General features: G+C 56.5%; 1 protein-coding gene across 4 annotated transcripts in view; it reads right to left on the reverse strand.

Annotated features, from left to right (window-relative positions):
- NOS1 (nitric oxide synthase 1) overlaps window positions 1–25,320 on the reverse strand; it is a 69,878-nt gene that overhangs the window by 18,903 nt on the left and 25,655 nt on the right. For all 4 annotated transcript variants that reach the window (XM_086855203.1, XM_086855202.1, XM_023937733.2 and 1 more), the window contains exons 2-13: window positions 22,727–23,833; window positions 14,135–14,267; window positions 8,789–8,926; window positions 8,240–8,385; window positions 7,217–7,379; window positions 6,024–6,115; window positions 5,423–5,564; window positions 4,860–4,999; window positions 4,293–4,467; window positions 3,502–3,603; window positions 2,676–2,870; window positions 1,074–1,159 (exon numbers count right to left, since the gene is read on the reverse strand). In XM_086855203.1, coding sequence (XP_086711329.1) covers window positions 1,074–1,159; window positions 2,676–2,870; window positions 3,502–3,603; window positions 4,293–4,467; window positions 4,860–4,999; window positions 5,423–5,564; window positions 6,024–6,115; window positions 7,217–7,379; window positions 8,240–8,385; window positions 8,789–8,926; window positions 14,135–14,267; window positions 22,727–23,445 — 2,231 coding nt within the window. In that variant the 5' untranslated portion in view covers window positions 23,446–23,833. The remainder of the gene's footprint in view (window positions 1–1,073; window positions 1,160–2,675; window positions 2,871–3,501; window positions 3,604–4,292; window positions 4,468–4,859; window positions 5,000–5,422; window positions 5,565–6,023; window positions 6,116–7,216; window positions 7,380–8,239; window positions 8,386–8,788; window positions 8,927–14,134; window positions 14,268–22,726; window positions 23,834–25,320) is intronic.

Below are 25,320 nucleotides of genomic sequence, written 5' to 3' on the forward strand. Positions count from 1 at the left end.
ATCAGAAACAATAGAGATTTTGTTTTAAATTACCTGCCACGCTCACACTGTCATAAAACCATCCCTCAATGGGGCCCTCAGCAATAAAAGCATTTTTTCCTCCAAACTCCACGAATCCTCCTGCTCTTCCCCCAGTGTCAGCTGCAGGAGCACATTCCTCAGCTGCTGATCCTGTTTATGGATGCACCAGGGAGAACAGCTCGCAGGAGGTGACAGCTGAAGAGTGGGAACAAATTGAAGGCAGGGATTCGGGGAAACTGAAGCGTGGGGAGATGCTGTGACGAGCCAGGGCCACCTGGCAGCCTGGCCACCGCCACCAGGGCACACCCAGCCCTTCTCCTGCCTTGGCCCAGGGCTCTGCTGCCACGGAACCAGCAGCTCCTCCCTGCCAATGGCCCACAGGGGAGGAATTCGGGCCAAAATCAGCCAAAGGGTCCAAACTGCACTTCATTCCTGCATCCCTGCTGCTGAGGAGCCTTGGCAGCCGAGAGGGACTGGGGTGGCCCCTTGCCAGGGGTCAACTGGCCATGAAGTGCAAAATCTCAGCTCAGCCCTTTTCCATCTGCTACCTGCCGGGAGATTCCTCATTCCCATCTCCCCCCTTCCTTCCAGAGCAGGTGTTGGAGGGCTGGGCACACACAGGTTCTCCTCACACAGGGAAAAAGTCAATGGGAAAAGGAGGAATATGGACAGGAGTGTCATCTCGTTAGTGCCAGCACAGCCCTGAATGAGGGTAGGGGGGAATCTTCCTGCCCCAGGGAAAGGAAAACCAGGAAAAACACCCTCAAAATGTGGGAAAGCCATCCCTGAGCATCAAGACCTCCTAACTGAAGAATGAGCAGCTCTGGAGAACAAGCAATATTCAAGAGCTGGTATTCACTTGGTCACGCCCCTTTAGGTGGTCTGAGGGGGTGATCAAAGGACTGCCTGTGTCCCCAGATGTCCCTCATGGCAAAAGCCTTCAGTGGCCCAAAGCCCAGGCTCAGAGCCCATCATCCATAGGGTGATGCACACACCTATAGGGGGTTTAAATCCAAACATTCCAGGCTTTTCCAGAGCCCGCTGGGACTTACTTTGCCAGCTTCTTAAAGCCAATGGCCCTCTTCTTGGTGGGGGTCCCATTGACCCCTTTCCAGACGTGGGTGTTCCAGGGGTCCGGCTAGGAGAGGGAAAAGCGGGATCAGATGGTGGGGAGTGCTCAGAGCTTGGAGAAATGCAGCATCCACAGCACTGAGAGTTAAATTCTCCCAGTCTGGAAGGGGAGGAATAGCTGCTCCTCCACAGCTCTGCCTCTCCTCCCTATGTCCCTGGTCCTTGGAGCCTCGTGGGGCTTTTTTTTTTTTGGGCAATGGAACATGCCCAGGAAAATTGCAATCTAATAAACCCTGCTGGCTTGTAACAGCATCTGGCCAATTGCTCTGTCACCTCTCGAGAGCAGCGTTAATAGGCCACAGCCAAAAAGAAGGCAACGCCAGAAGGGGAGAGGTGATGGAAACAGATCCTTTCCCCTGCTCTGGCCACAGGTTTTTTTTCCCTAAGAGGCCCTTTGGGAAGGGGAGGCAGCTGAAGCCAGGAGCCAGCACACAGAAGCTCATTCCGTGCCCTTGCAGGCTGCAATCGGAGCCAGGAATCATCGGGGTGCCTGGTGGGTTGGTTACAGGAGTGAACAGACTGCTCCTGCTCCGCGATTATTCCTTAAGGGCTCTCGACTAAAGGTCACATTGTGTGGAAAGCACCGGAGCAGGGATGGCTGGATAACAAGGGAGTGTTTGCTTAGGGGTTTTTCCTCATGGCCTGGGGTGTTAAACACCCCAGCAGCAGCGTTTGATCCCCTGCTGGGCCTGCCTGCCCTGCTGCTGGATCCCCAGGATGCAGGAGCCATCCCCTGAAACCTGCAGGCTGGAATGGGATACAGGAGCCATCCCCTCAAACCAGGCTGGAATGGGATACAGGAACAATCCCCTCAAACCAGGCTGGAATGGGATACAGGAACAATCCCCTCAAACCAGGCTGGAATGGGATACAGGAACAATCCCCTCAAACCTCAAACCAGGCTGGAATGGGATACAGGAGCCATCCCCTGAAACCTGCAGGCTGGAATGGGATACAGGAACAATCCCCTCAAACCAGGCTGGAATGGGATACAGGAACAATCCCCTGAAACCTGCAGGCTGGAATGGGATACAGGAACAATCCCCTGAAACCTGCAGGCTGGAATGGGATACAGGAACAATCCCCTGAAACCTGCAGGCTGGAATGGGATACAGGAACAATCCCCTCAAACCAGGCTGGAATGGGATACAGGAACAATCCCCTCAAACCTCAAACCAGGCTGGAATGGGATACAGGAGCCTTCCAGGCCATTTCCTCACCCCCACATTGGGCACCCCCAGAGAGGAGCAGCTCTGTGTGATTACACATCGGGAGCTCGGGTGTCCCACATTACTATTACTATTATTACTATTATTACTATTATTACTATTATTATTATTATTATTATTATTATTATTATTACTACTACAAAACCACACTATGTCAGGGTGAAACTGCACTTGTCATGGAACTGAGGCACAGCTTGTGAAGGAACTGGACAGTGTCCCTCCTTCCTGCACCTCCTGAGCTCCCACCCGCCCTTGGGCACAGGGCAGCGGAGGAAGGCAGAGTGGGGACAGCACCTGGTACTCAAAGGAGGGCGTCAGGCGGTAGTTGAGCATCTCCTGGTGGAACACGGGGGTGATGCTGCCCGACATGGGCGGGACAATCCAGACCCAGTCGGCGGGACAGCCGCCCCGGCAGCGGTACTCGTTCTCCATGTGCTTGATGAAGGACTCGGTGGCCGAGTGGTGATCCACAATGGTCACCTTGTCACTCTGCCGGGGCAGAGAGAGCAGAGACAGCGCTTGTCAACACATCCCAGAGGGAAAAAGCCAACATTTTACATTTGGAGCTGTTTGTCCCAAATATTCCTGACTCCCATGATCTTTGGGGATGATCCAAGGTGGCTGCTGACCCTGGTCTTCCCAAGGAGGCTCCTAAAGAGCATCCCAGAGCTTTGAGAATAGATGTGCTGTGGGAGCCCTGTTCCCACTGTTAATTGTCCTGGGCCAAGCACAGATGGGATGGATGGGATGGAGCACAGGAAGCTCTGACCCAGCTCTGGGAAGGACTCCCACCCTCTGAAGCCAGCTTGCCAAGGACTGGTTTTGTTACTCAACCCTGAAGTGCAGGCTGGGGGAGAACCTGGCTCAATTACTGCCTCATGGATAGGTCAGAAGGGCTGGATTTTCCCCCTGTTGGGATATTCCCTCTGGACCAGCAGGACTCAGGTGCTGGCAGTGTTGTTTTACAACATCCGGAGTGTGGGGATTATTAAATCTCACTGCAGCAGCCCAAATCCGGGAGGCACAGCCCAGTTTCAGCCGCTGTCCTTGGGTGGATGTCTCCACGCTTGTCCCACCCCGTCCCTGTGTCCCTCCAGCCTGGCCCAGGGTCCCGAGGTACCTGGAAGCTGTAGAGCACAGCGATGTTGATCTCCACCAGGGCCTGGTCCTTCCACAGCGAGGATGTTTTCCTCATATCCAGGTTCATTTTCTTGGCCACTTGCTGTAAGGACACATGGCAGGAAGGGTTTGATGGCCAAAAAACAAGGATTGGAGCGTTCTGCTTGGGGAGAGGAGCCCAGAGGAGAGACCCAGGCTGGCACAAGGCACCCATAGGGCAGGGGAGGGCTGATGAAATCCTGCCTTTTCCTCTCCACGGCAGGAGCACGGCCTTTCCTCCCCCCTCCCCTGGGCAGAGGCAGGTGGCCAAATGCTGCGGGGAGGAGCAGCTGGACACTCACACTCACACTGCTCCCACATTTTCCAGGGGAGGGAAGGATGGAGCCCCTCTAAATAACACAACATTCCTTGGAAGGTTTTGATGGACCCTGCCCGGGCACCTTCCCATGGCTTGGCTTTGTCTCTCCTGGTGTGGGCAGCCCCTGAGCCATGGCACCAGCTGAGGGTCCCCAAGGGCACACGCACCCCTGAGGAGCCACCAAGTGTCCCTGAACCCTTTCATGACCATGCTGATCCCTAAGATTCTTTGGGAAGCCTGTGGGAAGCTCCACAGGGATCACACAGGCTGTGTCAGACACCTGCTGGCCCCACAGGACACAGGGACCTTGCCAACCTCGGCCAAGTGACTCCAGGAGAAGGGGTGTCCTGTACTCTCCCGCTCCAAGAAACGCTCTCCCAGTGTCCTGCCTGCTTCCCAGGAAGTCCCCAGGGGCCAGGAGCAGCAGGAGTTACCTCCAGGATGTTGTAGCGGGAGTTGTCGCAGTAGTCGCGGACGCCGATCTCCGTGCCCATGTACCAGCCACTGAAGGGGCAGGCGGAGAACTCCAGGCCCCCGATCTCCAGCAGCATGTTGGAAACGGCTGGCAGCCCGTACCACTTCAGGCCCAGCTCCTTAAACCACTCAAACCTGCCGGGGAAAAAACATCAGGATCAGGCAACCAGCCAGGCATTCCCTGTCCAATGCAGGCAGAGGGATGGGGGAGGTCACTTTGCCACCGGGGTGAAAGACTTGAGCAGAACATTTCCATCAGCACCTCCCTTTGGGGCTGTTTATGGGCACAGGAGCGGTGCAAGCCCTGGGAGACTTCAAGGAAAAGGAAACTTTCCAAGGAAATCAATCTGGATACGAGGGAAAGCCCTGAGACACGGACACAGCTTCCTTGCCAGCTCTGCCCACTTTACTGGAGGGAAGACCTGGGAGAAGGTCTTGGGTGAAGCCCCCAGGCCATGGCACCGGAGGAGCTCAGTCCTGCTGATCCGCTTGAGTGGTTTTGGGGCTGCCAAACCGCCCTGACTCACTTGGGGTGCCGGATGGGCACTTCCAGCACGAGCTCCGGCGGGATTTCGAAGAGCTCGGGGTCGTTGCCGTTGGCTTGGAGGAGCAGGGGCAGGATGTCGAAGCGCCCGTACGGTGCCTTCCAGCCTTGCTGGATGCAGATCTGCAGGGAAAGGAAAGGTGGGGTTGGTGTCCCAGCAGGTCACCTGCTCTTCAGACACCGCGGACAGGGAGCTCTGAGGTCCTGGGCACAGCTCCTGGCAGGATTTCTGTCCTTCTGTCCCTTAGCAAAGGGAGCTACAACAGGGGGTGTCCCAGCCCACCCACGGCCAGGTCAGGGGAATTTGGGGTGGAAATGAGCCTGGAATAGATCCCCAGTAGGATCACACCTTGTGCCTGTAATGGTGAAAGAGAAACCAGCTGTGAAAAGCAGAAAAGTGGCAAAACCCAGCCTTTATTCCTGAGGAAAAAACACCTGAGGGTGACACAAACCCAACCTCCCGCTGTGGTGCTGCACTGGACAATCCCAACCCGCCTGACCCGGCCCTTCCTCCCTCGGGGGGTGCTGAGAATGGCGGCTGGGCACCTCGGTCAGCTCCACGTTGGCGGGATCCCCCAGGACGGAGCCGTCGGGCTGTTTGTAGCCGGCGTAGCGGATCAGCTGCGCGTTCCAGATGCGGAAGTCGTGCTTGCTGTCCGTGCGCTGCGGGAAGATGGTGATGGCGGATCTGGAAGGGAAAGGCAGCGCTGGGGTGAGTGCCAGGAGTGGTGAAATGCTGGAGGAAAAGGTGCTGCCACCGCCAGCTCTGGGTGTGCCCCGAGTGAGTCCCAAGGAGTTGTCACGCTGGAGGATGTCGCGGCTCTGGAATTTGGGGTGTTCCCAGCTCCTGGCTGCTAACGGGGGCTTCCAGACGGTTCTGGAGAGCAGTCTGAGCTCTGTGTCAGATGCAGAATATAGGAACGGGGAAATAATGGGAAAATCTTCCCTCTGAGGTCCCACAGGCAGCAAGAAGAGAGAGATTTGGGCCAGCAGGACTCCTCCAGCCCAGGTCAGGTCCCTCTAACACTTCCCAGGATTGCTGTTGGTTGTTGGGCCCAGCCCCAACCCCAGCAGGGCCCAGAGCTGGGGCTCTCCACTCATCCAGAGGCCCTCGGATTCAAACCCTGGTGACTCCCTGGTGGCTCACCTGAGGTTCCCCTTGTTGGTGGCGTACTTGATGTGGTTGCAGATGTAATTGAACATCCCGTGGGCCGTGGTGCAGTCCCGGGCATCGAACACCTGAAACAGGGAAGCAGCTGTGGGGATGTTCCAGCTCCTGGGGCAGAGCCAGGCAGAGGAAACACGGCACACGGAGAACTCCAGGCACCACCATGGCTTCTCAGGGATCTAAAGCTCTGTAATTATGTGTTCCCTGCCTTTGGAACACGTGGATGTCTAATCCAGCTGCCCCTTTTTCTTTGGAGAGGTGACTCATCTGCTGCTCAGGCAAAAGCCTCCTCATTCCCGTGCTCCCAACCTGCTGCTGTTCCTGCCTTATCCCCCAACAATTAAGGATTCTGCTCTGCTTCTCTTGTAGATCAGCACTCAAAGCTGGAACAGGGCAGGTGTCGGTCACGTCTGAGGGACAGGGAATCATGGAATCATGGAATCATGGAATCATGGAATCATGGAATCATGGAATCATGGAATCACGGAATGGTTTGGGTTGGCACTTTCAAAGAACATCTCATTCCACCCCTGCCCATGGCAGGGACACCTTCCACAGGTTGCTCCGAGCCCCACCCAGCCTGGCCTTGGGCACTTCCAGGGATGGGGCATGCACGAAAGCATTGGGAAATCAGGAAGGGGGATTAACAGAATTAACAGAAGTGGCTGTGCCCGTTCCCTGTGTGAAGCAGCCACAGGAACTGCTCAGCAGCACTGAGTTTACACGAGGGGAGGACACCTCTGTACCAAGGGATTCCCCAGGGATCACTGATTTCCAATCCTGTTCTGTGTTTCCCTTGCCAAAAGGGCTCTGAGCCAAATCCCCTCCTGCTGGATCTCAGTACTGAGGCCAAACGTGTCCTACTGCCTCTCTCCAGGTGGAACAACAGGTTTGGAAGCAGCAGGAAAGATGTTGGAGCAGGACCTGATTTTGGAAAATGTCACCTGGAGCAGCAGCTTCAGACACAGCCACCTCATCTCCCATCCCACAGACACTTCTCCAGCTCCTGCTGACACCCCAAACCTGCTGAGGGGAGCTGTGTGTGCTGAACGCCTGCCCCTGGACCTCTGCTGTGCTTCCCAGCTGTTGGAGAGCGGGATTTGCCTCTCCAAAACCCCGGCACACCCTTTGGCAGGAGTGTCCTGGGTGTTTCTGGTGGGATTGGTGCTCACCTGCAGCTTGGACCACTGGATCCTGCCCACGCAGCGCGCCGCGTTCCTCCAGGCGTGCTTGGCTCCGTAGATCAGCTCCGTGTCCCGCAGCTGGTACGTGTCAGTGGCCTCAATCTCCTTGGTCACCTCCTCCAGCCTCTCCATGTGGGCCTTGGAGCCGGATCTGGGAAGGTTGGGAGCAGAGGAGGGGGAGGGTGAGGCAGGGAATGCTGCTGCTCTCCACCTGGGATACCTTGCTCCTACACACACAGACAGGGATTGTGTGGATGGTTATCCCAGCTTTGGGATAACAGCTGAGCGAGGAGCAGGGGGAGAGCACGGTGACTTCAGCAGGGACACAACAAACACCGGGAATGAAACTCTACTTGAGGAGCAGCTGCTGATGGAGTGCCAGAGTCTCCCCGTGCTGGGAGTCACACGTGTGGGAGATCAGATCAGGGAATCATGGAATCATGGAATCATGGAATCGTGGAATCATGGAATCATGGAATCATGGAACGGCCTAGGCTTCAAGGGACCTTAAAGCTCATCCCATTCCACCCCTGCCATGGCAGCGACACCTCCCACTGTCCCAGGCTGCTCCAAGCCCCAGTGTCCAGCCTGGCCTTGGGCACTGCCAGGGATCCAGGGGCAGCTCCAGCTGCTCTGGGCACCCTGTGCCAGGGCCTGCCCACCCTGCCAGGAAAAAATTCCTGCCCAATATCCCATCCATCCCTGCCCTCTGGCAGTGGGAGCCATTCCCTGTGTCCTGTCCCTCCATCCCTTGCCTCAAGTCTCTCTCCACGTTTCTTTTCACTTCCTTCAGGCACTGGAAAGCCACAATTAGGTCACCCCAAAGCTTCTTCTCCAGGCTGAACAATTCCAACTCCCCCAGCCTTTCCTCCCAGAGGAGTTGCTCCATCCCTCTGACCATCCTGGTGCCTCCTCTCCAGCAGCTCCAGGTCCTTCCTGTGCCGGGCCCAGGGTGACACGTGGGACAGCAGCGACAGCCCCGGGCTGTGGGCTCCTGCAGGCAGCGCTCACCTCTTTATGGAGGAGTAGTACTGGTCAATGAAGTCCTTGGCCAGGAGCAGCAGCTCCTCCTTGGTCCTGGTGTCCTCTGACTTGCGGATGTGGGGGCTGGGGGTCATCACGGAGCCCATGCAGATCTGCTCGGTGCACGCCGTGGCCTGAGGGGACAGAGGGAACAGGGACGTTCTGGTCACCCCAGCTGGGCTGGGGCAGCAGAGGTCACCTCCACAGAGGGCGGTGGTGTCGGACAAGCAGGGACATTCCCAGCTGGGTGGGGACAGTGACACAGCCAGGCCATGTGCAGTCACCTCTTGTCCCTCCTGACTGGAGAGATGGGATTCCCACCCCAGCTCGGCATGAAGTCAAATGCTTTTCCTTGTTTATCCCAGGTGGATTTCTACCCCCCCTGCCTATTGCAGCAAAGATTTGAAATTCAAACCCTGCTGGAGACAAGACTGAATTCCTCCACTTGCACATTCCCGGGTAAATCCATCTGGGAAACGGCGCCATCCGCTCAACGACGCTCAGGGGATTTTGGCCAGTCCTGCCAGCTCTGCTCACCATGGCAGTTTTGAGGTGCAGGGTGTCGTGGAGCACAGATCCCGTCTCCCAGTTCTTGATTTTCACGAAGCGGGGGCACTTGGAGGGGCTCCCGTTGTGGGTGTTCCTGGTCGGGGACTGGCGCCCGGACGGCGGCGGCTGGAAAACAGGGAATACCCGGCACAAGGTCAGAACTCATCAGCAAAATACAGGAAAAAGGTCCCAGCAACCCAGGGTTGTGTGTGGGTGGGTGCCTGGGTTTAAATTCCAGCGGTGACGCAGCCAGGAGCGTTATCCCAATGTTTGGCATTATTTGGGATCCCTCAATGGAGCAGCCAACTCGCAGTGGAGTTCAGAAGTCGTGCCTGGTTATGGGACAGCCAAACCTGTGGAAAATGATGGGATGAAAACAGAGGTGGAAGTGACCTGGGGAATGTCGTGCTCAGGTTTCCCAGAGGAAGACTCTCCTCCAAAATCTGTGGGATGTTTCTTTCCAAGGAGCATCACCTGCTCAGGCTCTGCAGGTGCCAAGCAACGCCGAGCTGAGAGCTGAGAATCCCTCTGAGCAAGCCAAAGGCACAGCTCCTTTGATATTAATGCTGGAAAGACTTGGAATGAGGATGGATAAATTATCCGAGCGGGGATATCGGGAGTGGTTGGATTTCTGCAGCCTCGGCTCCCTGACACTGCCTTGGATGGGATGGGCTCATCCAGCTCTCCTTGAGTTCCGTGCCAGCACAGGGAGAGCCTCAGCCAGCACAGAGCTTGTGAGGAGAAGAACTGCTTACAGGTGCTTCTTTTTGCACATTTTCACAGATAAAATCGCAATTTTCTGCTGTGGCCCTTACTCACGCCGAGCACTCGAAGCCTAAAGAGCCATCATGTTGTGCCAGTGGGGACAGGGAGCCTGCAGTGGCTCTGTCTCCTGGGAATCAGACCTTACACGGGGATGTAATTCCATCCCTGGAACCACGGCGCTGCTGCTGCAGCTCTCCCGGGGACATCCGAGAGCGTCCTGGCCAAAGCTGCTTGGGTCTGGCACCACTTCAAGGCTCTGGGCTTGGGCTGGCTCTGTCCCTTCCTGCAGGAATTCTGGGGCTGCTGTTGAATTAATCTGGTTTTCTTGAAGCTGGAGCTGCCTTCACCCTCCTTTCCCAGGGTCCCGGGCTCTTGTTGGGGAGGGGCAGCAGCGGCACAAATCCAGCCTGGAACAAAGAACCAGGGAGAAGCTCCTGGTCCAGGAGGGAGAGCAGCAGGAGCCACAGGGATGACAAAGCAGCTGAGGCTCCAGGTCTGACTTGATCCTGCTCCAGTAGGGATTGCTCTGCTTTCCCAAAGCTTGGAGAGATCAATGCCTGCCTGATTCCGGGGCCGATGCCTGCCTGAGCTGACACCTTTGCACTGCAGGCCAGACTTCTTGCTCAGTTCTTGTTTTTACCATAAGCTCCAGGTTTTTTTTATTTTTTTCCCCTGGAAAACAGGGATTTTGAGCAGCCTGAGGCTTGCAGTGTAATGGCACGCTCTGAAATCATATTCTGGGATCCAGGGACAGAGGCTGGAGGGGAAGGAAGAGATTTACAGCCTGAATCCTCAGCAGGACCTTCTTTAGTCCTTGCAGTTTCCAAAAGCTGCTCCCTGCACCCCCTCAGGCTGTGCTGCCGTGGATCCCTGACATTCCTCATGTCACAAATCCCATGGTTTTCCCAAGGAGTGTGTCAAAGTCTACCCCTTGAAGCCAGATGTCCACACACCACATCTCAGCCTCCCCTTTGCATGCTGCAGAAGCCAAATAAAAATCCTCATGTAGAGCCCAAACCCAGCAGTAAATAAAAAGTAATAAAAATAAATCAATAAAATAATACAAAAATAAAATAAAATAAAATAAAATAAAATAAAATAAAATAAAATAAAATAAAATAAAATAAAATAAAATAAAATAAAATAAAATAAAATAAAATAAAATAATTAAAATAAAATAAAATAAAATAAAATAAAATAAAATAAAATAAAATAAAATAAAATAAAATAAAATAAAATAAAATAAAATAAAATAAAATAAAATAAAATAAAATAAGTAAATAAAAGGTAATAAAAAGTAAATAATCTCAATGTACTCCTGGAAAAACCACTATTTTTAAGCTCCTTTTTTTTTCAGTTTTGAGGAATCCAACCTGAATCATTGCTGTGGCAGCTCCTGGTCATTTTTTCCCCCTCGGATTATTTTACTCTCCCAAGAGAATAAAATCATTCTTTAATCACCAACAGCGTCCTGTGCTCCCTGACCCACCCTGAGGACCAAAGGGGACAATCTGCCACCTTCCCTCTGAGCCTGATTGCTCAGAGCAGCTCTCTGAGCTGGGCAAAACGTGCTGAGAACAGCTCAGAAATGCCACCAAAACCAATCCTCACCTGCAGCTCCACCTGCCAGACAGCAGCCGGGAGCACCAGGCAGGGAGTGCTGATTGGATCCGGCACTTTTTAATCGGAGTTTTCATCTCCTGACAAGGTGTGCTGCTAAAATTCTCCTTGCTGGAGCAGGTGTGGCCCCAAAACGTGCTGGGAATGCGGATGTGGCAATGTCCCCATGCTCAGAGCAAGGGGGGGACGCTGCCTGCAGATGTTCTGCCTCCAACCCCCCCTGAAGCTGCTCCCTTCCCCATTTGTCTTCTCCCTGCAGGAACCGGGCAGGCCGGGAATCTTGGAATCACAGAGTCATGAAGGTTGGGAAAGATCTTGGAATCACAGAGTCATGAAGGTTGGGAAAGATCTCCAAGGTGGTTGATCCCAACCTCTGAGTGAGCAGCAGGAGCAGAGCACCGAGAGTCATTTCTGGGACACTTCCAGGGATTTGTGGGACCCCAGGAATCTGTTCCAGCCCCTGACAACCCTTGCTGGGAGAGGGCCAGGGAGCAGAGGGATGCTGAACCCTGGGGACCAGCAGAGGTGTCAGGTCTGACAACCACACCCCAGAGGAGACACAGAACCCAGAGGGAAGGAGCTGAGTGTTTGTGTGTGTGTGTCCCTTCCCTGACACCAAATATTCCCCGCCGCTCTGGCAGGGAGGCTGCGTGAGACCTTTCCACGTTTTAACCAGGCAGCTGGGATATCGGTGACTCAGGAGAGGGACAAGCCGAGACACAAGTGCTGCAGCCGGGGCACAAACAGCTCTCACCCAGGGCGGCTCCGGAGCTCTGTCTGCTCCTGCCCTGCCCTTGGGGACAGAATGACAGCGGACACCCCCCGTTCTGGGCTCCCCAGGTCCCCAGGCTGCGGTGGCACCGCCGGGCTGGCTGTGCCAGGGCAGCCAGGTTGTGGATTTATTGGAGCGCTGACATTTCCTTCCAGACCGCAGCGGCTCCTTTGCCTCGGTACCGCTGCCAATGTCCCCAGAGAGATGCCCTGAGTGGCTTCCCCGGAGAGCTGCTGGGGCACAGAGCTCTGAGCTCTCACAAATCAGTCCCTGGGCACTCAGACATGACCTGGAGCATCCTCAGGGATAGGGCCGGGGGGACCGGGCTCCCGGGAAACCGGCGAGAAACGTGGTGTGGTTTTGTAAAAAAATAACAGAGGGATGGGGATCGATGCCCAGCGGGGCTTTCAGCACCTTATTACGAGCCTCAGTGAACATTCGCCACCTGGCCAAGCGAATCCACCCAACCCTGCTTCAAAAAACCAAGGAAAGTTCCCACTTGGCTTGACTTTCCCTTGTGTTAATAGTATTTATTGCTGCTTGAAAGAAGTTCAGCTGCCTTGACTGCACACAGCCCTGGGGAACGGCTGGGGGAGAAAAAAAACCCACACTGCTTCCAGAAAAGCAGGCGTAAGGATTCAGGGATAAGAAGGATAAAAAGAAAGCTGTGCATCCAGTGGAAAAAAAAAAAAATATAAAGAGTTTAATAGCAGCTTAAGAGTGGCGGTTTTGGCAGCCCCAGCGCAGAGGGAAATTAAGCTCTGCACACAGAAGGTTCTAAAGTGCTTATAGTAACAGACATGGACATGCACGGGGCTTAGCAAAGGAGGCAGAAGAGTTTTCCCAGAGCTGGGGCAAAGGCAGAGCAGCGCTGAGCTGTCCCTGCCACAGGGCACCTGTGCTGGCACCTGGGGCTGCTGCCACCCACCCCGGGGCTGGCCAGGACACCTGGCCACCGTCCTGAGGTGAGGGAGGCTGGAAATGGATGGCAGCTGCACCAGGCCAGGCTGGTCCCGGCCCTGCAGCCTGCCCAGGGCTCTGTGTGGGGCATCAGCACCAGCTCAGAGCGTCTCGTGAGCCCCCCGTGGGTCCCTGGCACTGTGGGGCTGCAGAAGTGCGTGGGAACATCATTCCATGCAGGATTCCCAGGAGAAATGCATCCAGCCCTGGGGCCCTGCACAGGAGGGACCTGGAGCTGCTGGAGCCAGTCCAGAGGAGACCACGGAGCTGCTCCAAGGGCTGGAGCCAGGCTGGGAGAGCTGGGGGTGCTCACCTGGAGAGGAGAAGCTCCAGGGACACCTCAGAGCCCCTTCCAGGGCCTAAAGGGGCTCCAGGAGAGCTGGAGAGGGACTGGGGACAAGGGATGGAGGGACAGGACACAGGGAATGGCTCCCACTGCCAGAGGGCAGGGATGGATGGGATATTGGGCAGGAATTGTTCCCTGGCAGGGTGGGCAGGCGCTGGCACAGGGTGCCCAGAGCAGCTGGGGCTGCCCCTGGATCCCTGGCAGTGCCCAAGGCCAGGCTGGACAGTGGGAGGTGTCCCTGCCATGGCAGGGAGGTGATCTCCAGTCGGGTGCCCCAGGTCCTGCCCTGGATAATCCCAGCAGGGAGAGCCTTTTTCCCAAGCACTGGCAGAGCTCATGCACGTCGTGCTTTCCCCGAGGTGATCTTGGTGGCCTGGCAGGGTCTGCCTGACGTCTCTGGCTTCGCTACAAACGTGGAGTTAATCTCCTTTTGGCAAAGAAGCCTGAGAATTTACGGTGGTGGAGTGTGAGGAGATGAAAAGGCACCGTGGAACACATTATCTGAAGTGCTCTATTGAATTACCATCAGATGAATCCAAACGACTTTAATGATGCAGCCTGGCCTTGTGCCACCAAAAGGGATCACATTCCCCAGGGAGGCCTCAGCGTCCTGGCTGGGCTCCCATCCCACGTCAGCCCTTGGATGAGGAGCATCATTCTCCAGTGACCTCCATTCCCTGCCTGAACCACAGCGACTCCAGCTCCTGGGATCCCAGCTCCATCACCTCCATCACCTCCAGCTTTTGGGATCAAGAACACCCCGTCCCTGCAGGTTCCCTGCGCTGTGAGAACCCCCCCAAAGCCACCCTTCCCACAAACATTGGGAATTTTGGTTTTCCCACCCAAAGCAGCCCCTGCCACGGCCTCTTACCTGCTCTGCTTCCGAGTAGGGGTTGTTCAGGACCACGGGGACGTTGCTCTTCCCCCACAGGTCCCCCAGGACACGATCGTTCTCCATCCCAGCCGGCAAAGCTTTCTGGGGATTGCTCTCCCCTTCCCTGAAACTGAAGGGTTAAAAACCATGTGTTTCCCTGGGTGCTGGGACCACGGGCACAGGTCCTGCTCCAGCTGCTTCCCACAGGAGCCAAAACTTGGCTGCTGCCCCATGGGAAGGAAGGAAAGGCTGAGCCTCGGCCAAGGCGCTGAATCACCGAGGTGAGGACAACCCAAACGCAATGGAAATTCCACCTCAGGAAAGCCCTGTCCCCACGCTGGACCTACAGCACAGCCTCTCCACCCCAAACCCCAGCTGGAACCCTGGGAAAAGCAGCAGGGAGATGGAGAAAGGAGGCTGGAAGAGCTCGTGGCAGAAGGAGTTTGCAGAGCAGCTCGGTGTTCGTGAGCAGGGAAGAGGAAAATAAAACCCCAGAACAAACAGGAGGCTCCCAGGAGCTCTCTCTCCTCTTCCTGACCTTTCCAGACGCTGTGAGTGGAAGCGATTTCAGCCGAGGAAACTGCTGGATTGCCCTGGAGTTGCTGGGGATGAGGGGAAGGCTGGGGAGCGAGGACATCCCAGCGCTGCCCCGGCCCACGCGGTGACACCGGAGTAACTCAGGTGTAACTCAGGTGTAACTCAGGTGTAACTCACGGCACCACACACGTTTTGGGGTGTGGGAGAGGCTCTGAAATGCCGCCCAGGGAGCAGCTGATGCCAAACTGAGCCACGTGAGCCCTCGCCAAGGAGAAAAGCGAGGGGGTTTGGGGCCGTGGCGCTCACACGGGCAGGAGGCGGCTCCCGTGGCGCCAGCGCAGGGAAGGGGCTCCCTGGGCTGGGCTGAGCAGGGCCACGGCCCAGGATGGACACAGGCACGGAAGAAATGCCCTCTGGAACTGTTTTGCTCCTGCTGTCAGTCCTTAAAAGCCTTCCAGATGCCACTGAATCAATAATGAGGCTTCTCATTAAGGGTGGCAGGGCTTGGGCACTGACCAAAGTAGGACACTTGTGCTCCAGGCACAAATCACACCAACAGGATGCTCTTGGTTCTGTTTCAGGAAGACAAATAAATACAAATAAATTCGGTTTCACAGTCCTTGAACTCCTTTAGCTTAAGGAAAGGACTTCATTTAAAGAGCATTTTCCTGTCATTTTTCTGCTCTTGCAGAGCCATGCTCAGCTGCCAAAATATTTCCCTGGGCTCTGGCCACCTTCCAGACATTGGAAAGTGGCCGCCTTGGTGCAAGGGAGGAGGCACAGGTGCCTAAGGGCCGTTTTTCCTGGGATTCCTGGTGAAAGCTGTTCCCTGGTGACCTGGCTCCTCGGAGGGCGTGAAAAGGTTTCAATCAGATAAAAAACCAAGGAACCCCACCCGCAGCGCCTCAGCCAAAGGCAACAGATCCCAATCTCTGCTGCGGGTGGTGGAGATCCACACGGATCCCGGAATCCACACGGATCCACACGGATCCCAGGGGTCCCAGGGACAGCCACGTGCAATCCCACTGTGCCCAATCCAAAGGGCAAGCTCAGGGTCTCCTGGCCAGTCTCCCTCCATCCCAGTAATCCCCAGCAGGGAATTAGCAGGATGAAACCTCAGCTGGTCTGGCTCTCCGAACGGGGCCCAGCTGTTAAATCTGCCGGAGAACTCTCATTTCCACAGCTGCACATCCCTGCCCTCCTGCCCTGATCCCCACGGAGCCAGGGGACACCCAGCCAGGTCAGCACAGGGTCACCGAGCTCCTGGAGTCACCTCCAGTGTTCCTCACGAGGAGCAGCCCAAAACCAAGGCAGAAGCACTGAATCCATCAGGAACGCCCCTTGGCTCTCCTGGAACTCGGCACTCAGCAGGAGGAACCCACTGGAAAACCACAGGGAGAAGTTTGGGATCAGCCAGAGATCCCACAGGATGCTGCTCCCACAGAGGTGTCTGCAGGGCCACGAGGGAAGCTTGGAGAGGGATCCATCCACGGGCAGCAGCAGCCGGAGGCCTGGGAATGTGACATCTCACTGTGGGCACGGCAGCAAAGCCACACGTGGAGAAATCCCAGCTGTCAGATTCAACTGGCAGTTCATTGGGATGTTTTGGGATTTACAGGCCCCGCTCCTTGGCCTCGAGCAGCAGCTGGCAGCGAGGTGCCCCATCCTGAGGGACATCCAGGTGGGAATCACCTGCAGATCCCTGGCACGGCTGCGGGTGTGGCAGGAGCAGGATCCGTGCTGCTGCTCCCGATGGATTTCTGGCTGCATGAGCACGGCAGGGAGGGGCTGACCCTGCAGGAAAAGCTGGAAAAAGCTCTGCTGGAAAAGCACAGCCAAGCGTGGCTGTGACAGAGCCATCAGGGTGAGCTGGGGGTGTTTCTGGTGCTGTGCCTGGCCAGGGGCTGCCCGGAGCCAGCGCAGACCTCCCCGGATGAGGCTGCCCAGAAGGATCCGGCTCTGTCTTTTTGGAGAGAGGCAGGGAGAGAAAAGCCCATTCAGAGCAGCCAGAGCCTCACCCCAGTCTGAGCACAGATGGGGGAATAAAAATAAAAACCATCAATTGCTTCATTTTACAAATATTTCCTGCCCCTCGCTTGTAAGGGCCTTGTTTGCGAGCTGGGACAGGAACAGGGTTTTTGGGATGAGTTATTTTCCTCTCTTGCAGCCCCCAGAGGCACAGGGTGAGCTGGCACATCCCTGTGAGGATGTCACCCACAGCTGGAGCAGGACAGCACCCTGACAACGATTCCAAGAGGATTTTATCAACAGGGGAGCCCAAAGGGATGTTCTGGTGGGCACTGGGGAGCTTCCCCAGGGAGCCGGGCTGCACATCCCCAGGGATCTGCCTTGGGAGAGCCGCAGGGAGAGAGGAGCTGGCTCCTTCTCCTTGGAGATCTCCAGCCCAGGTTGGACACTGGGGCTTGGAGCAGCCTGGGACAGCAGGAGGTGTCCCTGCCCATGGCAGGGGTGGGACAGGATGAGCTTTAAGGTCTTTTCCAACCCAAACCATTCCATGAGGTATTTTTTTAATCCCCATTTCCATGTCTTTGAGAAGCTGGAAGCAATGCTGAAGATGGAGGCCATTGGTTGGATGAATTATCCCAAAAGCCAGATCCAGGATCCAGGCATCCCTCTCTGACCACTCCCAGATCCACTGCACACTCAGCCAGATCTCTTGGATCCAGAGAGATCCAAACCCCTGTTTGAGGGGTTTCTCAGTTCCAAAAGCCAACTTTGATACTTTAAAAAGGAAAGAGGAATCCTGCCCTCCCCCACTGGTGCCAGGCAGGGCCCGGCATGCTGCCTCCCCTCGGAGAGAGCATCTGGCTGTTTGGAGAAATGAGAGGCACCACTGTTTTCTTTTGACTAATTTGATGATGTTGCAGTGCTCCGAGTGATGAGGCAGAAGGGAAGTTGCTGAGACAGCCCTTTTCAGAAATTTCTCCAAAGCTTTTCCAAAAAGAAATTAAAGGGGGGAGAAAAAAAAAAAAAAAAAAAAAAAAAGAGCAAAAGGGAAGTTTGTGTCAGTTTGTCACTCCTTTGAATTTCCTTGGCAGAAGGATCTCTCTGGCTTCCCAGGCAGGGAGCAGAGACAGCCCTGGCTGCTGCCTCCCCAGTTTGGGTGGGTGGTGAGGATGGCAGTGCCCACACCTGCGGTGACAGCTCTGGTGACGCTGATGGCATCACCCTGTGCTGTGACCAGGGACGGGATTCTTCCTTCCCGACCCTTCTCCTGGAAAACCTGAGCCTGGGGCAGCCAGAGAAATTCCTTCTTCTTCCCTCATCCCCTGATTTTTCCTCCCCGGGAATGGCTCCGCTTGCAGTGCCTGGGGTCGGGGTAAGCAGCTCCTGCCCCACCTTTCTTCTGCCCCGTGGAAAACCACATTCCAGAGGGGATGGAACCCTCAGGAATGAAAATTCCCGTGCTCCCTCCCCCGGGGCAGTTGGAAAAGGCGCTGGCTGCAGGCTGGAGGGCTCAGCAAGGTCTGGACAGCAGCAGGGGGAGAGGGATGGGCAGGAGAAGGGATCTGCAGGGCCGGAGGATGGAGCAGAGCCCAGGAAGGAAGCGGGAATTTGGAAGAAGGAACGAGTCCAAAGGCCGGGATGCACTCCCGGTGTGCCCAGAACTGCAGGGTGATCCAAATGGCAGAGGGGATGTGGGTCAGCACAGAAAGAAGAGCACAAAAGCCTCGGGAAGAACCTGTGGAATGATCTGGAGAAGATCCCGCGGCCTCAGAACGTCAGGAATGTGCCCAGCGCTGGGACCGGGGACTAATGAGCCGAGAATGCTGCGGCCTCAGGGAGTCAGTGAAATGTGAGGCTGGAAAATGCCTTTGAGGAGGCTCTGACACACAAAGACCTGGGAACGGATCCAAGCAATCCCAAAATCCCACCAGCACAGCTCCAAATTCAACCAGCACCTTGCTGCAGCCGCCGCTCCTGTCCCTTCCCAGCCATTCCCAAAGAGCACCTGGAGGATCCCAGCCTCTCCAGAGGCAAAGCACAGCTCAGGTGTGCTGGGAATCCCACATGGATCCCCCATGGGATCACAGCGGGGTGGGCTGCTGGGATCACCCGCAAGGAGAGCGGCTGTCCCATCCCACGGGATGCACGGAGGAGCGGCTGAAGGGTGATCTGGGGACTGGTCTGGTATGTCTGGGGGGAATCTGGGATCTATTTGGGTGGAATATGTGGTTTCCAGGCACAAAATGCCTCTCTGGATCAGTGATGGAGCAGAAGAAACCTCGGCAGAGGGAGCAGGGGAAGGTTATTCCCTGCATCCTGCATCTGCTTCCAGAAGGGCACAAACGTGGCCATTCCAGGGAATCTTCTCCTTTCCCAGGTTTGAAAGGTTTGTGTCCAAGTGCAGAAGAATGAAGACAGATCAGAAATGCAAATGAGATGTTTTGATCAACACAAAGAGATTTTGGCTGTCCTGAGGAAGGTGGGAGGAAGAGAACTTTCTCTTTGGGAGCTGCAGAATTGTGGGGTTTGTTCCAAGCAAGCTGGAGCCTGAAACCTTGAAACCTTTCCTGCGCTGAATTCCTGCTCTCAGCACACTTCTCCCTCTTGGGGCTGCTGCTTGGACTGAAACTGCCATGTTTCCATCATGCTGCTCATGTCATGGAAGAGACCTGGGAAGGAAAATGAACCCTGGCAACTCAGTGGGGAGGGGGGAGAAGGGGGGAAGATGGGACCTGACAATCTCCCCAGAGCTCTGAGGGAAAAACAGACCTGGGTTGGCTGGCAGGGAGTGAATCAAACTCTATTTTTGCTTCCTAGCCCACGGTGAGCCTCATGGCAGAAATGCCAGCTCTCATCATACCTTGAGCCCCATGTCCGTGCTCCCTTTTCCCATTGCAGATGGGCTGCAGTGCTCAGGGCCAGCCCCACGGTGGGAGGAAAAGCCAGCAGGGACAATTCCCTTGGGGAATGCAGGGGATGGAGAGGAACTGATTGTGTCCCCAAAGCAAATTTAGGATCAATTAATCAATCACAGGATGGATTGGAAGGGACCTTAAAGCTCATCCAGTGCCACCCCTGCCATGGCAGGGACACCTCCCACTGTCCCAGGCTGCTCCAGCCCCAATGTCCAGCCTGGCCTTGGGCACTTCCAGGGATCCAGGGGCAGCCCCAGCTGCTCTGGGCACCCTGTGCCAGGGCCTGCCCACCCTGCCAGGGAACAATTCCTGCCCAAATCCCATCAAACCAGTTTGAATCCTTTCCCCTTATCCTGCCCCTCCACAAGTCCCTCTCCATCTTTCTCGTAGGCTCCCTTCCCGTTTTCCTTGGAAGTGACACTGGAGAGAGGAGCAGGAAGCCCAGAGCATCAGGTGTAGCTTGAATTGTTCCTGCCAAAGCCCATCTTGAGCGAGAAGTTTTTGGCTCCCTGTGGACAAGCTCAGCCTTGTGCCGTTGCCGCCTGCCCTGGGAACACTGCCCCGGCTCCGCCAGCCGGATCGGCTCTGGCAAAGCGCCCCAGGCTGGGAAGGTCAGCACCAGGCAAAGAGGAGACAGCACAGGATTCATCCCAAACCCATCACCTCCAGCTGGATCAACAAGCCCAGTCCAGGCTGGGGGTGTCCAGCTCAGCCTCCAGTGAGGTTTTGCAGCCTCCTGGCCGTGGGTAGAGCTCCGTTCCCGCGCTCTCCCTGCCTGGAGAAGTCCCGGCCGACGCCCGGGAGCTGCAAACATCCGAGATGGCTCGCTGGGGTTTGGCATTTCCTTGGCATCCACCAACACTTTCCCCAGTTATCCACCCCCCGTTGTCCCCTGACCTTCCTGCGCTTCTCCTGCCATCCAAGGAAGCTTGGAGTGCAGGAGACCTTCAGGATGCCCCGGCTCTGTGTGAGCCCGAGCCGAGGAGATGAATCATCCGCATCCCAATCCCACAGAAATGCCCTTTGCCCCTCACGGCAGCTCCCGACAGCTTCTCCCTGCGGTAAATCTTCCCCACATCTCTGCTCCAGCCTGGGTCTTCTCCCTCACACCGAGTCCTTCTACATGAGCCTGGCTGCAGCTTTTCACCAAGCAGGAGAAATGGACCGAAAAGTGGATTTTTATCCCCAAAGTATAGAGATTAAAAAGATTTTTTAATTTTTATTTTCATTAGGATATTGAAAAAAAAAAAAAAGACATTTTGGTGAAGTCCCCACCTTGCTGCTTCGAGGCCCTTCAGTTTAAGTGACATCAAAGTGAAATCAAAGCATTTCTGTTTAATCCCCGAATAGAAGAGACTCCACAAAGCACAACCACGTTTTTCATCCATCCCCACGGCTGGAGCAGAATTTCCTTGGCGATCCTGCAGCCGGTGGGATGGGAAGGGTGAGGCTGTACCTTGTAGAGTCCCAGGGTTTGGGACTGTGGGGGCTTTGCTGGGCTGTGACCCCCTGAGCTAAACCAGAGGGGATTTTGAACCCCCCCTGCACATTTTGTCCCTTTCAATGCCTCAATTCTCAAACCAGGCTCTCCTGGGATGGGCTGGTGCTGGATTAAAGAACAGTCCAGACAGGTTTTTGGAGAGCGTCCTGGGCTTGGAGGGGGAGTTAAATCACTTCCCGTTGCACAATAGATTTCCAAATTTTCCAAATCCCAACAATTCCCAAGTGAACAAGACCTGGAGAGTGCCGGTTCTGGGGAGGGGATGGCAGGAAGGACACCCAGACACCCGCACCGAGCCCAGCAGGTTTTTTTTTTCCCTCTGACTCAGTGTGAGCACCCTAACAAGCTTAGAGCACCGTGTCCTCCACGGGAAACAGGAATAAATTGGGAGAGCAGGAACGACACGAAAACAACTGAAAATAAAACAAGGAAGGTGGAAAACCCAGGGGGTGTGGGTGGGATTGGGATGGGAGCGAGCGGGAGCTCAGCCTTGGCTCGGAGCCCACGGGGGGACCCCGCTGTGGCTCTCCCCTCTCCTTTCTGATAAAGAAAAATGAACACATTTTTTTCCTTTTCCTAAGAAACGACTAGAGCAAGAGAACCTGGAATTAAAGAGAACTTGGAATTACCGATCTTTCCGTGGCTGAGCCACAGATCTGCAGCTCCAGCAAACCCTCGGGGCTGTTCCAGCCAGTCGATAAGCGAGGCCAGCCACAACCTGCTGCAGCACTTGACAGTGCTAAAATGTGTTTGGGGACTTGGGGAAAAGCAACAGGAAAAGGCAACCCATCAGTGTTAATGAACGGTCAGGGGGAGAGGGAGCTGGGACTGAAAACACCCAGCTACAAACAGCAGCTTTGTAAAGCAGGAAGGGCCCCGGGGAGCTGCTCTGGCTCGGGGAAACGCTGAGGAAAATCAGGAGCTGTCCCACTTCCCTCTCCTCAACAGGACGTGGGACAAGCGTTGTCCTCGTCCCCACCCGAGCAGACAAGTGCTGAAATAGCGATCTGGCTCTCGAAGGAGCAGGGTCTCATCCATCCTGGCACTTCTGCAAGGATCGGCCGTTCCGAGCTCTCGACGGAAAACGTCTCCCCCCTTCCCACCAGGCTGCTCCCACTGCCCTGTCTTGTGGATGGAGCTGGACTGGGGCTCTCCTCCCCTCTCCCAAGAGGTTTGGAAACTCGTTTCTCCTGGGAATCACCGTGCCCTGCTGGTCCGACCCTCCTGCCTCCTCTCCCGCAGTTAAAGTGGTTTCCAACCAGAGAGCTCGAAAGCAACACCACAAGGACAGGAATGCCACGGACCTTATTTGGCACGTGGGGAAACTGAGGCACAGGATTTTGCTTCAACTTAAACCAAATGGAATTGAGAACATGGAGCAGAACTTTATCCCAGCCCAGCCCACCATCCACCACATCACACAGCTCGGCTTTCCACAAGACGTTATTCCCGCTCTCCCCAGTTTCCCACGCTTACATCTTCCACAGTCTTCTCCCAATTTTCCATCTTCCCCTCACCGACCACGTCCCCCTTTTTCTCATCCCTTCCTCCCCGTCTCCACCTTGCTGTGCCAGGCAGCAGCCAGCTGTGGAGAGGCGCTCACCGACACCTCGGGGAGCCAAAACCAGCACGTTCCACCAAAGGTAAAAAATGTATTTAGGGACCTACCAGTCCACCTGGACTTCTATATCCCGTGTCTCTACCTTGGAGGGCGCATCTCCATCGCTGTCCTTACTGCGGCTCTTCAGCAGGTCCAGGACGGGCTCGATTTCTTTGAGCAGCTCATTGCCTTCCACGCCGCCGTTGAGACAGGAGTGAGCACCAGCCCCGTCCTTGCCCTTCCCTGCGTCCGGCCCTTTGCTGCCGGCAACGACCCCGTTAACGTGGACCATGGGCTCCAGCTCCTTCCCCGTTTCCCTGCTCCACAGGGATCCCATGGCTGAGGGCAGCGGCTGCTCTTTGCCGGGAGCGCTTGGGTTGGACAAGTCAACCGCCTTCGGAGCCGGGCACAGGGGTCTGGTGACACGGACGGTTTTGGGCGTCCCGTCTCCCGCAAAAGTGGTCTCCAGGTGAGTGGTGAAGCCCTCGGGGCCGCGCAGGATGAGGACCACGTAGGTCTCGGAGGCGATGCTTCTCAGGATCTCCAGCGCCGTCTCATAGCTCATGTCCACCAGGGGCCTGCCATTGACGGCTAAAATGATGTCCCCAGCCTGGATGAGGCCACTCTGCTCGGCAGCCCCGCCCCGGATCAGGTCGGAGATGATGACGGGCGGTTTGCTGACGCGCTCCTTCACCAGGAAGCCGAGGCCGCCCACCTTGCGCTTGAAGAGCCTGACCGAGATGACGTTGGGCTGGATCTGCTGCACGCTGAACACATTCTCTTCCATGGCAGCCCCCTCCTCCAGCCCGCACTCCAGGACCCCGACACCCGCCGGGCGCAGGGAAATTCGCTGTCGGAGGCGCTTCCCAAGGCCGGGGTGGGAAGGGACAACTCTGGCTTTTAAGGAGCTGGACTCACTGGAAAACTCCCCTGGGCTTCGGCTGCAGAGGAGTTTTCTGCGGCATGCTCGGTGGCACTGCTCTCCGGGCAGGAGAAAAGCGGGAATGTCACCCCTGGGAAGCCAGGCTAGGAGCGGGGCGGGCTGGGCTGGGCATCGCCTGCAGTGGGAAACATTCCAGCTTCCAGTCAGCCGCTGGTCCCGGGCCGGGCAGAGACGGGGAGACAGCCCGCTCGCTTCACCGGCATCCCCGCCGACGGTGCGCGGGATTCTTTACCTGGAAAAGAGAGAAAAAACCAACAAAGGAGGGAGATGAGTGAGGCAGGGCAGGCTCGAGTGCCTGCTCAGCACGGGGCTCGGCACGCCACAGGCACCCCGTCCCCACACATGTCACCCCCAGGGCTGCAGCCTCGCAGCGCTCCGGGATTTGTTTCCTCCACCTCCCCCTGCGCAAACCGGCACCATCTGTGGGGCGGGGGCCGGGGGGAGCGGGGAGCCCCGGCAGGGGCCGTGGGGCGGGGGCCGGGGGGAGCGGGAGCCCCGGCAGGGCACGGCCGGCCCGGCTGGGACACGGGGAGCTCGGCGGGGATTCCTGCGGGTCACCAGCCCGTCTCCACCCGTGTCCCAGAGCACCCGACAGCCCGATGGGTGAGAGGCAGGCAGGGGACGGGCATCCCTGCCCGGGAGGGAACCTGCCCCTGGCTCCGGCACTCCGAGCTGGCTCCGGGAGCCCAGCACGGCCACCAGCACAACGAGGGAATAGGAGAGGCCGCTCTGCTCCCCTTCCCCCGAGTTAGGAAAACACTTCCAAAGGCTTTTAAGGCTGGCTGCAGGGATCACCGCTCAGCTCCTCCTCTCCCCATATTTCCAGCCTGGCACGGGGAGAAGGAGGCGATGCTCGCACTCCCCCGAGCCCAGCCCTGCCATCCGTTCCCGCACCAGCTGCTTCAGCGGGGGGAAAGCAGCGCCGGGAGAGCTCGCCCGGAGCTCGGGGGAGCCCGTGCAGCCGGGCACGGCCCTGAACAGCCCTCGCAGGGCTCCAGAGTCACGTCCCATCGACTCCTGATGGGACCCCTGCTCTTACACGGCCACGCTTGGCTTCCGCCGCCCCTGCTCCCAGAGCCTCTCCGCGCTCCCCTCGCGCTCCTCAGATGCTCTGGAGAACGTTTCTCTCCAAGGCTGTGCCCTGACACTTCGCATCGAGCCAGCACCTTCTTTCCTTTTTTAAAATCCGAGTTTTGGGCGGAGAACAGAGGGCACTTGTTCTGCCGGAGGCACTGACATGGCGAGGAAAACAATCTTTTGTCTCCCCGTGTTCAGGGCAGAGTCTGCACCTCCAGCCCCGCTCTGCCGGGAGCTCCCTCCGGCTCCCAGATGGGACAAACAGGGATCTGAGGAGCAGGGCAGTGCCACCAGCACTGAGGACCTTAATCCTCACGTGAGGGATGTTGCTGACCCCAGGCTGGGCTCTTGAACAAGGACTCAGGGATAAATTAGAGATCCATAACGCAAACCGATGGGTTTTACCCCTGCGGCCCTTCCCCTGCTGGGACTCGGCCCGGCAGAGCAGCGGTAGCAGCAGCTTGCAAAGGGTTAAATGCCACTGGGTCAGACCCTCAAGGGCTAATTAACGCCCTAATTGCCAGGTTACTTCCTGCAGATGACACTGGGTCAGGATCCCTGTGCCACCTCACAGGGCTCGGGCAGCAGGGCAGGATAGGGAAGATTCCAGTTTTGGGGAGGATGGAGGAAAGCAGGAATTTG

The sequence above is a fragment of the Cyanistes caeruleus genome, chromosome 18, assembly GCF_971803275.1.
Source record: "Cyanistes caeruleus chromosome 18, bCyaCae1.hap1.1, whole genome shotgun sequence".
In the NCBI taxonomy this organism is placed as follows: Eukaryota; Metazoa; Chordata; class Aves; order Passeriformes; family Paridae; genus Cyanistes; species Cyanistes caeruleus.